The sequence below is a fragment of the Trachurus trachurus genome (assembly GCF_905171665.1).
Source record: "Trachurus trachurus genome assembly, chromosome: 13".
Taxonomy (NCBI): Eukaryota; Metazoa; Chordata; class Actinopteri; order Carangiformes; family Carangidae; genus Trachurus; species Trachurus trachurus.
This window is the reverse complement of record NC_139892.1, coordinates 16,641,095-16,653,835: the sequence shown is the minus strand read 5'-3', so window position 1 is coordinate 16,653,835 and position 12,741 is coordinate 16,641,095. Positions and strand designations below refer to the sequence as shown.

The following is a 12,741-nucleotide window of genomic DNA, read 5'->3' as shown; positions in this document are numbered from 1 at the left end:
TAGAGTTGAACAGAGTATGATCCACTGCAGTCAAACTGTCCAGAAAACCATCTCAGTACCAGACTGTAACTGCATAATGACAGGCTCTTAGCCTGGCAACATCACTGTCAAGTTAGGTGTACCTTGACAGGACTGCCAGTGTGTACACACTTCAGTCAAGCAGGTTTTTAATCATAAAGTCCATTATAGTAGAACTGAACACACAGTTTCTCTGTTAATAACAAATTCAAACTTACCACGACATCCAATTTTATCCCCAGAGTCAACAATGGGTGTCCACAGCAAACTGTCCTTGAGTCCCTGTGTATCTGAGGTGCTGAGACACACAATTCAAAAAGAAGAAGAAGAAAAAAAGTATGACGGATCAAACAAATCTTCAGTCTCTGGTTGGTCTGTCTTGGCCTTGGCTGGGTCTTGTCCGACCGCAGGAGATTAAGCTGATTCCCAGAGCCCGAGCTTTGTGTCCAGAAGTTTGTCTAAGCCACCGCTGTCTGAGAAGCAATCAATGCTAACAGCACACACAGCCACAGAGAGTTAACTAACTGCCCCCAGTAGCCCAGACGGTAGCAGAGGCCACACACACATACACACATGCACACTCAATTCTCTCCTTTTATTATCCCTCACTCTCAAAGACTAAGGGGAAGTTTCCTGGCAACCAAGTAGTCAAAAAGAGTTGTGTTTGTGAGTCCAGCCCCCATCGTCTGTATGTAACACAATGTGTGTGTTTGTGTGTGTGTTACTTCTATTCACAGATTAGGCACTGGAGAGAAGATAATCTGTGTGAGGTACAATTACACCCCTACACACACAACCTGTGCGCACACAGCCACAGCAACATAAATCACGAGGACATTGGTATTCTACTGCCACTCATAAAAGTGCTTGAGCATTCAAACAACTAGAAAATACTGATGTGAACCTGGACCTGAACAAAATAACATACACACACACACACACACACCACCACCAGGGCTTTATAGTGTCATTCAAATGCCTTTGAGAAGGCATCCTGTGGGTCACTCAGCGTAAACACACACACGCACAAACACGAAAGTCTCTGAGGGTTGTGTTCAAACTGAAACAAATAGATTGCATGTGTGACTGCAGGCGTGGATTCACCCCTAAGCTACAGACCCAACATAGATGTTATCATCACCCCCCCAAACCCTCCTCCTCCTCCCTGCGGCTTCGGTGACCACGACCAATCCCTGTGTTTGACTTAATGGCCTGGAATAACTTGAATTAGCTGATTATGGCGGTCGTCAACGGTGACAGGATCAGAAAATTAGGTCTCAGCAATTTCAATAATAAAGCTTTAGAAATTAACACTATCACAATTGGATTACAGCAGTGCATGTAGGAGCCAGTACAGAGCCCAAAATAGCCCACCACAAATCCACCATGGAAAATCCACTATTATACAGGGAGAAGAATGAAGTTGCTGGAATGGGGAAAAAATTGGTGCGGATCTTAGCACTTGGGAGGAAAGAGGTGCCATCAAAGAAAACAGAACGCAAGGGCAACTGAGCGGAAATGAAGCACTTTACAACAATGGAAATCTGAAAGACCCACTTTAGAAAATCTTCCTCGAGTATTGGAAACTCTTTTATTTGGAATATTTAAAAAAAAAAAGAAACGTTATTGTTCAACACACTCTTCATGACTCTGGTTTAAGAGTTTCAGGTTTCATTACTCGTTTAATGGTTGTTTTGAATTTCATATTTGCATCTAATAACATTTGGCTGAAAGACAGGTGCAATGGCTGGTGCACAATCAAGTATCAGAAAGAGTGACAACAGAAATACATTTGTGTTGAATTGCGACTTATTTCAATTTTGCTGCTTTAAATTCCTTTAAACATGGAATAAAATTAAACAAGTTAAAATAAGTGCAAGTTGTCATGTCTACGTGTCTGGGAAAACTTGTCTCATGACATTTAGGCAGTTTCAGACGTTCAGTGGAAGTTGTGCAACTTCTGCTACACAAAATAACCCCTCTACTTCTTTTTATAGGTTTCTTAATCGTCAAAGTGACCTTTTAACACCTGCAAACTAACTCAATTGAGTACTGAGGTGTGTGCACAGGTGCAGCTGTGCAAACTGTGGTCTACAGTAAAATATGCTGATTGAAAGATCTACTTGGATCAGTTCTGTGACAACTTTGTATTTGCACAGCGATAAAGACCAACAATCAATAAGTCCAGTGGATTTGTTTTTGGTCTAAATTTGCCCACGCTATGAAGTACAACTAGATAATCAAAAAAAAAAGTGTTCTTCTTCCATATGGTGGACTATGAAATATTAGTTGACACAAATTGAGAAGATCTCACACACATACCGGTACCTACATAAAGTAAAAAGACAAACTGCACAGCGGTGGAGTTACTGCTCACCTGGGGGGCTGGTGTTTATGATGCAGCGCAGAGAGAAAAACTGAAAACACAGCCTCCATTTCAAATTCCCAAATATTTCTCCAGACCTTGACTCCTTGACAGGATCTAAACATATCAGATTTAAGTTGGAAATGATGGATGCTGATAGTGACAGGATATTAGCGCCAAGTAGAAAACACCATTGTGTGCGCTTCACAACCAGAATTGACAATAAAACAAAGTGAAAGCCCAACAATATCGGAATGTGTTCGGAAACTGAATGCCACTTTTTTTTTATTGTAACTTTTTAAGACTTTCGCAAATTGCCAAACTTTTGAGGACATGAAAAATGATCACATTTCCTACACTTTTTTAGTCCTACATAGGACTGAACAGAGGGAGAAATATATAGAGGACTGAAGAAATATCGACTTCAGAATCTGATAAAAGAACAACATAAAAGAGAGTTACAAATCCCTGGCAATTACTGTCAACCTGATTTTCTTTGAACCTCAAACTACCTGATCTCCCCTCAAAGCTACAGAATTATAAATTAAAACAGCCAAAAATAATACAATGCCTTTACAAATTACACACCCTCATATCACCTTTTCTCAAATAAAAACGTTGTTCGGCGTGTGTGTGTGTCTTCTTGGGCTGCTACACCACAGTCTTGAAGGCCTGCAGTATCATGTTGGTTTGGTGGATGAGCCGGTTGGCACTGACAAACACGTTTATCACCCTGGAAACAACCGTGACAGAGACACAAGGATGCAGTTGTCAATCATAGGGCAACGAAACCATGGCAACAATATCAGGATTGATCCAGGAAACATTTTTGATCTGGTTGGAAAGGAGAATGTCAGGCTTCAGAGGATACAAGCCAGCATGAATCCACGGGAAATGGGTCAAGGGAATTATTCAGCAATGGTTGGATTTGATAGATGCAGGCCTGTGATCAAACAACAACCATTTACATGATGGTGACATTGTGTGTGTGTGTATGCATGCGCGCGCATGTGTGTGTAAAATTTGTTTGTAGCTCAGTGTGAACGTGAAAAAGGCAAAACAGAAGATAGAAAGAGGAAGAAAAACAGAAAACTCCTAAAACAGAGAATAAACTAGAAACAGTGTCATACTTTCCGTCTTTGAAGTATGTTTTGAGAGTGTCGCTGAAGCTCTTGGAGTATTTCACAAACTCTTTCTTCTGCTGTTCCAGTGCCTAGCCAATAAATACAGACAGCCTTTCAGCTCCACTTATTTCACAGAGACTGTTTGTGTGCATGCACTTCTCCCTCTTCATGTATCTACTTACCCGTCTGTTCCGATACTGGTATTTCCTGAAGACAGTATTAACTGTGTCTAGCAGCTCCTTTATGGCGCTGGCAATGTCTCTGTGGATATGACACACAAATAAAGTGCATGTTAATAAAACAATATCTCAAAATCTGTCTGGTTTTATCTGGCAGTGATAACCCTGAAACAACAGTTCTTTGATCCTGCTCGTCATCTGCCTTTCTTCCCCTGTTGTCATAAATACGCTTACACCTTCAACTTTTTTTTTTTGTTACACTCTCTCCTCGCACGCACTTGAAATCTGTCTTTACTTTAATTTTTTAGCATTCCATTTGAATTGATTTCTCCTCCAAGTCGTCCACTGGGTAAGTAACTTAAGGGGTGACTCACTGAGAGTATTGAATTCGATCAAAATAATGGCAAAGTGCGCCAAGGAAATGAAACGTTTCTCACTGTCTCTCCATAGTGGGTGTGTGTGTGTGCACGCACAGTGCAGTGGACACTGATAAAAAAAATTCTAAGAGCTTTGCCACTTATATCACATACAAAGCAATGGTACATACAGTATGTATGTTTGAGATGCATGTTATAGTGTTTTACTTGCTATACTTATGTCATGTGATGACACCGTAACCAGCTGAAGAAACCCATACGATTAGTTGGAAGACTAGGTGGACATTTGAGTTAAGTTTATTTTGTTCTTACTTTTTTTCATTTCTCCTTTATTTATTCAGGGAAGGTCAATTGAGAGCGAGCTCTCTTTTTCAATGACACCCTGATTACAAAAACACAATTATACAATATACAAATTCATCAAGGTCATGAGCCACAATTACATACAGGTTGTAAAACATTTGATAATAAGTTTTTTAAACTATCTAAGGAAATAAGATGATCCAGTTTCAGACAGTTTTGTAGGTTATTCCACCTTTGGGGGACATAAAACTGAAAGGCAGTCTTCCCCAATTCTGTCCTGATACTGGAAATTTGTAAAACCAAGGTGTCCTGTGAACGAGTGTGCAAGTTACAAATTCTAAGTGAGATTAAGCTGGTAAGATAAACAGGTAAAATTTCAAGTAAAGCTTTGTAAATAAAAACCATGCAATGTTGTTCCCTCCTTACACTTAAGGATGGCCATCCAACCTTATTATAAAGAGTGACCCAGTGATGGGTTCGGAACACATCTCCAGTAACAAAACGAAATAAAACTTTAAAGGGATAGTTCAACATTTTGGGAAATTGGCCCATTGCCATAATCGCTATAGTCATAGCAGTTGGTTCATTACCTTCAATTGTCGGTGTAAGATGTTTTTAGAACGGCGGAGCAGAGCCAAAAGGTTTCCCTCATCATGTCGTGGCGGACAGGTTTCCTGGATGTCAAGTAGCCTATTAATTTCAGTGTAACAAGTTTGATGAGGGAAACCAAGAAATCCCATTAGCCTCCGTAGCGTAGCTCTGAGCAGCTCGCGGCTCTGCTCCGCCATTCTAAAAATAGCTTGCACCGACAATTAAAGGTAACGAACAGTACTGCTAAAACTATGGCAATGGGCCAATTTGCCAAAAATGTTGAACTATCCCTTTAAAGCACTGCTTGGCACTCTACAGCAGCACAAATTACAAGTTTGAAACAATAGACAATCTCAAATGAATGTCAAATACTTTCTGGATGTATTGAGATTTGAAACACAGTTATTTACTTCTTTGAACGTTTTACTCAAACTGTTGACAAACGCATAGACACGTACTATTTGGCTGAATGAATGTGCTGTAGTAAAACAAATCATATCTTTTGTTTCAGGTCTTGAGGCGTGAGCAGACAGAGAGTGGAGTGAATTTTCACTTTGCATTATTTGCATGACTTTAACCACGGGACTATTTGTGCAGTCTGTGTTTATTCGCCCCCAAACAACCAATGTACTAATAATACAGACATTCGCTCTAGCTAGCAACAACACAAGTGCATGCACTGACTGCAAACATGTGTGGAGCGTGCCTGTGAGTGTGTGTTTGTAACAGCCTAAAAACTCCTACACAGGCTATTGAAAGATTTTCAGCTTGTGCCCACTACAGTTCATCCCACAAAGCCTCACAGAATGAATACATTTTGCTTTTTGTTTTTGTCTTGATGATACTGTATCAAAGCAAATAAATAGCCTACATAAGAGAAAGATTTGAATCATCCATAGGGATGGCTGGCAAAATGTCTCCAAGACATGTTTTGGCAATGTATTCAATTAATGCAAGTTCTACTGAAGCTTTTATGTAGAATCTCAAGGAAATTTAAATCGAACGCAACTGGACTTAGAAGACGTTTCACCTCTCATCCAAGAGGCTTCAACAGTTCATGTTCGTTCGCATCTGACCAGGCTGGGACTATGACCTGGATTAATGAGAATATTCACAGGCTTTTATGTAGAAACAAACCTGGAGTATACTGCACAAACAGTGAGCTGTCTTACTTGATGGTCTGTAGGAAGCGCACTCTGTCATTGATTTCACGTGGTATGGTGCTGAGGATGTGTCTCAGAGCTCGGGCCCTCTCGTTCAGCTCCTGGAACTCTGGCTCTCGTCTTTCAATCATGAACTCTGGGAAGAAGCAAAAAAAATACAGATCCTGGTGACGGGGGCACGTCAACAAACATTTAAGTACAGAGCACTCAGAGTGTGTTCAGTTGTTTCACATTGTGTTACACTGCAGAATGCTGAATGCTCGACCTTGTCTAAAAACATCCCATCGTGAGAAAGTAAAAAACAACATTTTCGACATGTTTTGCAAATTCATTAAAAAGGGAAACAATTATATATCACAATTGCAAGTATGGAAGGTTCTCTCATTTCCGCACAGGATCTCTAAAGCTCAGCCACAGGGACCATTGGGTTCTTGGTCACAGCTCTTACCAAGGCTCCTCTCTCTCCCTGCAACCCAAACTACCATTTAAGAGTTATGGAGGCCACTGCACTCCTTGGGAACCTTCAATGCAGCAGAAATTTTCTTTGTGGCCTCCTCTGGATCTGTAACTCAACTCAAACCTGTCTCTGAGCTCTGCAGGTAGTTCCCTTCTCCAGACCTCATGGATTGTTTTTTTCCTCTGATATACTTTGTCAGCTGTACGACCTCATGCAGACAGGTGTGTCAAATCATGTCCAGTCAGCTGAACTTATGACAGCTGAAGCTATGCCACAAATCATCTGATATGAAATATTTCACTTCTCCCTTTTAAAACTCTGTTATGTTTTCACTCATTGTGTTTCCATTGTGTCGTGTATTGAATGCCAACAGCTTTATTGTTAATTTCAGCACAGGGATGCAACATAACAAAATGTGAAAGGACTTTCCAAATGCACTGTAGCTGTAGGAGACACCAAAATGAAGCAATTACTTACAGTGGCACGTGTGAAAAAATAAACTGTCTAGAGTGCAAATGTTTAAAATGAATACATGATCGTGCATATGTTAGTGAATGTGTGTGCACAATTTAAAATGGCAATGTTTAGTTTATTAAGTAAACACAGTATTAAAGTAAAGCTTGGGATGTGCCATATAGGGTGTGCATTTAAAATTCATCCAAAGTGTGTGTGTGTGTGTATATATGCGATGTGAATTCATTACTACCATCAATCACTGTACACAGCACAAGGAATTCAATTACAGACAGAAACGCAGCGACATTTGAGAGCAGGGAGATGAGTCAATTTGTGGAGAAACAGCTCCCCCTGGTGGAAAATGTAACTCATGTAATAAAATAATAAAAAAAAAAAAAGGTAACAGAAATTGCTGTCAGGTTAAGTTGGTAATCATCCAGCTTGTTGAAGCATCCATAAAAAATACAGTCAGTGTTGTGTCTGTTGTGCCTCTGGAGGATATCAAGAAAAATAGACATTTCTTCCTCTGGAGTTAATCTAAACCGATATGTAAAGAGCAGTGGAGGAAAGTTGATGTTTCTTTTTGATATAATTCCACATTTCAGCTCTCTAGTTTGATGCACTTTTATGTAACACATCCTTCACTCTCTACACGTAGCATTAATCCAGCACCCAGCATCCTACCTGGCACATCGTCTGCAGCCATGCGAAGTAGCGACTCATTGTAGTCGATTTTTAAGTTCTTCTTTTCCAGTATTTTGATAACAATGTCCTGGGTCAGGCCTGGGTTTTCCTTCTCTGCCTTCAGACACACAAACATACAAGTTGCACTCATAGAAATCACAGTCAGGCTTGGTCATTGGTTGAATTTACCACATCTAAACCTCAACGGAAAGCTGATAATCTGAAAACATTGAGGAGTAAAAAAAAAGGTATAAACCCAGTTATTACAAGAGAGATGGCCATTCATTTCACAAAATGTAAACAAACTAACCTTCATAAAAGCTGCTCGCAAGGTTTGCGCTGCTGATAAGTTGACTTGCTCCAACTGAAAAGTTATAACACAGACACACAACAATAAGCAAAACCAATAACCATAACATGCACACACACACACACGCACACAGCTCAACTCTTATCAAAGACTTTTCTCTGTCCTGAAATGTAATTCTGTAGAAAGTACATACAAGCCAGGCAACCTGCAATATCAAAGGAGGATGCTGTGTTATTGTATTGGACTGTGCACTGTGCTCGATTCTCTTCACTTCCTCTGAGCTGAATCTGGTATTACAGAGTTTTTCAAACCCACAAATCTTGTATTGTTTTGGAGTAAAATGTTTCTTAATCATCAGGCTTCACCTAAAAATGTTTGTGGAAAATGCCGTTTACAATTTATGCATTTCTTGTCGATTGGTCAGATTTGGGGAATGAAGATGATCAGTGCGGCAAACTCACAGGCCTCCCAGAGGCTGTAAATATGATATATACATTTAAAGAGTTTGTCTGGCTTCAAACACAATACTCCTTTTCTCTGTGGCGCAATAGAATATAGCCTGTGTGTGTGTGTGTACAGTATGTGTGTCCCCCATTGATTTGCAACATAAAGATCAAAGATGTCTGTTTAAAATTGTTTTCAGTACAAAGTGCAGTGTAATTTGTTTGATAAATGAAGGCCATTGTTGTGTTCTCAAGTATGTGCCACCACATACAGTATTCTCTATTGATTTTCTTTGTCTTGTCAGTTTCGATTTAACATTTGCACAGCACCTCTTGACACTTCCTAACATGGTTGGGACCTCTGGGTAAATTATAGTTTGCCATGTTTCGACGTGTACAATTTGCAGATTGTTTTGAAGCTTACAATTAGCAGAAATAAATTACTTTTTTACTTTAAAGGGGAACTATGCAAGTCCACTGGCTTTTCCGTTGTTTCGGTTAAGCTCCTCTCGCCCATGTGCATCTGTTTACAACGAAGCCGGCGAAAAATCAATAAATGGAGCGGTGGAAAACATTACATATACGATGTTACGGCACGTGTGTTTGTGTAGTCTTAAAGCAGAAGTGAGTGATATATTTGTGTTAATATAAGTCTTAAATAGTTATATCTTCCGACAGCAATCACTTACATAGAGTGTTTGGACCGAAACACGGGTCTCTCAGTCCCTCTGCTCTGCTCTGAGCCGAAGAGAAAACATTTATCGTATCCTACAGTTTTTATCCAATGAGGAGAGAGAACGGCATGCAGGGCTGTGTGTGCAGCCAAGGAACGCCGTGAATGTGGTGACGTAGGGACGAGGACTGTTATGGTGCGTTCAAGGAAACTCGTATTTTTCCGACCGTGAAGTGGTACCAGTTCGATCTGGTACTAGTTCACCGGTCGGAAGTTACGAGTGGCCGTTATAGTGACTTTCACCGGTAAAACAGGTCGGAAAAACACGAGTGGGTTGCCTGAAACGCTACAAAGTCGTAAGTTGTGACTTGAAGCTGTAATTTACGATTTCAAAAGCCTGCCTGGAACGCAGCATTAGCGAAAACGACCGGACCACTCACTTCTGCTTTAACCGTCATGAACAAAAGATTACGGCGCGTTTGTGTCGCGGTGTGCTGGGACACCGGGGCGGCGGCCAGGTACTGCACTGATGTTGCAAGGTTGGTTTTCAGCCGTGAGACGCCAGATGAAGGCAGAGAGCCTCCGTTGTCACTCGTCACAAGTCACAAGTCATGTAGTTACAGTAACTATCACAATTACTCCGGAGCTTTTTAATTAAGGTTAAAATGTAGCATAGCCAGGGGAGAAATCCTGCTTAGTTCCTCTTTAATACTGGTAAATATACAAACTGTTGATCTTAAACAATCACACTCTTTTGAACTTCATTTGTAAGCAAAATGGAAACAGAAGAAACCTTGTCATTGTGCAAGAGTTAAGGAAAAACATAGCCTGTAGGCATAATAATGTGAAACATAAAACTCTATCACTGTATATAACTGTAACACTGCTCACACAGACAGAGGATGTTGTGTATCCTAATGTGTTCTGACACAGCATAAACCTTTAAACTTGACCCCAAAAAACTATCCAAAAACAATCCTCAGCATTTTCATTAGACACACGTTGCAACCCCCCTCTCTGCTACACCTGAATATTTACAACAGGACTCATCTTTATTTCTTTCTCATGCAGCAAACCTTGGCCTTGTTTACTCAGCTTTTATCGTATTCACTTCGACTGGAACTCTTTAAATTCTTCACCTGGTTAAAGACCGGAAACATCACGGTGTAGAGAGCCATGGAGACTAGTGAGGCGGAGTCGGCTTCATTCTTCATGTCGTCCATGGTCATCCTTGACCAATCAGTGGCCCTCTGTGTGTGTGCTTGTCTACTGATGCCAGTCTCGCCACATTCAATCACTCACAGAGACTGACAGAATGGGAGCAGACAAGGACCTGAAGAAGAAGAACAATGCAAGACAGGTGAACAAGCACAGAGAGATATATGGGCGTGGAAGGAAATCAGTTATAGTGTTAGAGTAAGGGGTTTAAAATAAAGAAAAGGTCAAATAAAACAATAAAATGTTGTGTGAAGAGAGGGAACAGAAAATTTGGTTAGTCAGAGATGAAATAAATAATAAAAAATACACTTATATAATGCTTCCAACAGTGCACAAGCTCAATTCCTTCCATTACATGTCATAAATTCCCATGTGCAGTACTTCCCAGAAAGCCTTTCAGTCACAGACATGATCGTCACACAACAGCCACATTGCCAAGCTTGAACTTTACTGTTCCACTGGGTGCAATGGTGAGAAAACTGGCATGACTCATACCTGAACAAGGGCAACCTCTCCAATATTACTGCAGCAGTAAAAATGTCGCTGTGATAAATATAGAAACTTGGCCTACACATTATATGACTTTTTTTTTTCTTTTTACCTCAGCCCTGTCTTAAGGAAGCAGTGAAGTCTGGTGGCTGAAATAAAAGAAAAACATCAATGATATCCTCTTTCATTGGTCCACATTGTCTCACACACACTTGTCTATTTGTGATGCCTCGAGGACCAGTTCTTCTTCAGCCACTGTCTATTCTGCAACACCTTCACAGTATCGACATCAAATGCCATTCTTCTTTTTACTCATCATATAAAGATCATTTGTCACTGGGCAGAGTAGAATCACTGACATACCAAGTCTCACCGTCTCAGGAGTTTGTCTTTCAAGATTATAATGAGTCATCACCTGCTGATCTGACGACAGCTAAAGCCCTACCTTTTACCTCCGGCTATCAGAGGGCTCTTCAGTCATTTACAGGCAATCTGCCCTTTTGCACCCACACAAACATTATGGTTATATATGGGCCCACTATGGAAGTTTTTCTTAATACCAATAGGTGACTAGGACTAAGGAATGACTGGTCTGCTTCAAGAGCTAGAGCCAACAGAAAAAAAAACATGGTTATACAAAGGCCTACCACAGGATTAAAGTTAAACACAAAGTGGCAAAAGGAATCCCAGAAAACTATGAATATACAATCTGTAATGTTAGAGACATTACACAATGTACTTTAATCCAACTAGATTCTTAGAAATTACATTAATGAAATAAAATTAGTTTTACATGAATGAAAACAGCCTCCACAACTGACAGACAGATTTGCTTTACTAACTAGATAACATGGAAAAACATTAGGCTAATTAACTTTATTGGTTACACCTGACCTGACCTGACCTGTACTACTTTACCTGTTATGACACATGACAAACTGGACACCATGGACAAGAACACAGAGAAAGTTTACCTGAGAGGTAAATGGCGGCAAAACTGCAACCACTCTTTCTGACTCCATGTAGGCCTAGGTGAGTTTATGAACTGTTTCTGACTGCATCATCATCACCATTGAAATGACAGCTTTTACGGTTGTGTTGATTTTCAACCCGATAATTTTTGCTTCTTCTTAAAATGTTATGGCAGCGACTGAGAAAACTGAGAGTAAAAAAAACAATAAAAAAAAACTTTGTGTCAGGTGCTGGCTCCTTATCCAGCTTCGCGCATTCACCAGATGATGCTCTGTGTTGCCACAGCCACTGAAACCAAACCACCGTCCCATGCAAGTTTTTTGTTTTTGTTTCATCGCTTTTAACTACAGTACCTGAAGAAAATGATATATCAGTGATAGAGAGAGTCAACAGACATAGCACGACACTTACCTGCGATGGAACAGCTATTATCGAGACGAGGAAATGCAGAGTGCCGATGTCCAGGAGGTGGATACGCGGACAGTACCTACAGGTAGCGTGCTAACGTGAGATTAGCAGCTTAAAAGCAGGTGATCAACTCCGTTCGCCCGCAGCTAACGGAAGCTATGTTGCTAGCTCCAAGCGGTGGTGATAAAACATAATAATAATGTGTATCAACAACAACAGACAAGTGCTTCCGTCGCTCTGTCCTGTGAGAAACTCTGCCCCTCTCTTGTGATGAATCAGGAAGTTTTCTCTGCCCAACGAAACTGTGACCGAGAGCCGGGGAAGAGGGGGAGGCGGTGTTGAGAGGGAAAGGGGTTCTTTGTAGTTCTTTCGAGAGGTCTCCGTAACGGTTTGTTATTGTAACGGCCACCAGAATGGACTTCAAATCCCAAACAGGTGCAGGTTATGGTTTCAGTTTTTCCGTTTTTCTTTTTCTTCTTAAAAAAAACCCCTGCCATGCTTTTTACTGCGT

General features: G+C 40.6%; 1 protein-coding gene across 1 annotated transcript; it reads right to left on the bottom strand.

Annotated features, from left to right (window-relative positions):
* Positions 1 to 1,677: 1,677 nt before the first annotated feature.
* On the bottom strand, positions 1,678 to 12,479 carry pdcd10a (programmed cell death 10a). The gene is made up of 8 exons (XM_083984683.1): positions 12,234 to 12,479; positions 10,283 to 10,476; positions 8,028 to 8,081; positions 7,718 to 7,835; positions 6,130 to 6,256; positions 3,690 to 3,768; positions 3,514 to 3,596; positions 1,678 to 3,116 (listed from the first exon to the last, which is right to left on the bottom strand). Exons 2-8 carry the CDS (start codon positions 10,370 to 10,372, stop codon positions 3,035 to 3,037), a joined length of 633 nt encoding a protein of 210 aa, XP_083840809.1. The 5' UTR covers positions 10,373 to 10,476; positions 12,234 to 12,479; the 3' UTR covers positions 1,678 to 3,034.
* Positions 12,480 to 12,741: the final 262 nt, after the last annotated feature.

What these genes read in the sequence shown, in the direction of transcription:
- pdcd10a (XM_083984683.1), bottom strand. Translation starts at nt 10,372, where the DNA reads ATGACCATGGACGACATGAAGAATGAAGCCGACTCCGCCTCACTAGTC. An exon ending in TGTTTCCGGTCTTTAACCAG is followed by an intron (nt 8,082 to 10,282) that starts GTGAAGAATTTA and finishes ATAACTTTTCAG; the next exon opens with TTGGAGCAAGTCAACTTATC. An exon ending in CGCTTCCTACAGACCATCAA is followed by an intron (nt 3,769 to 6,129) that starts GTAAGACAGCTC and finishes TCATATCCACAG; the next exon opens with AGACATTGCCAGCGCCATAA.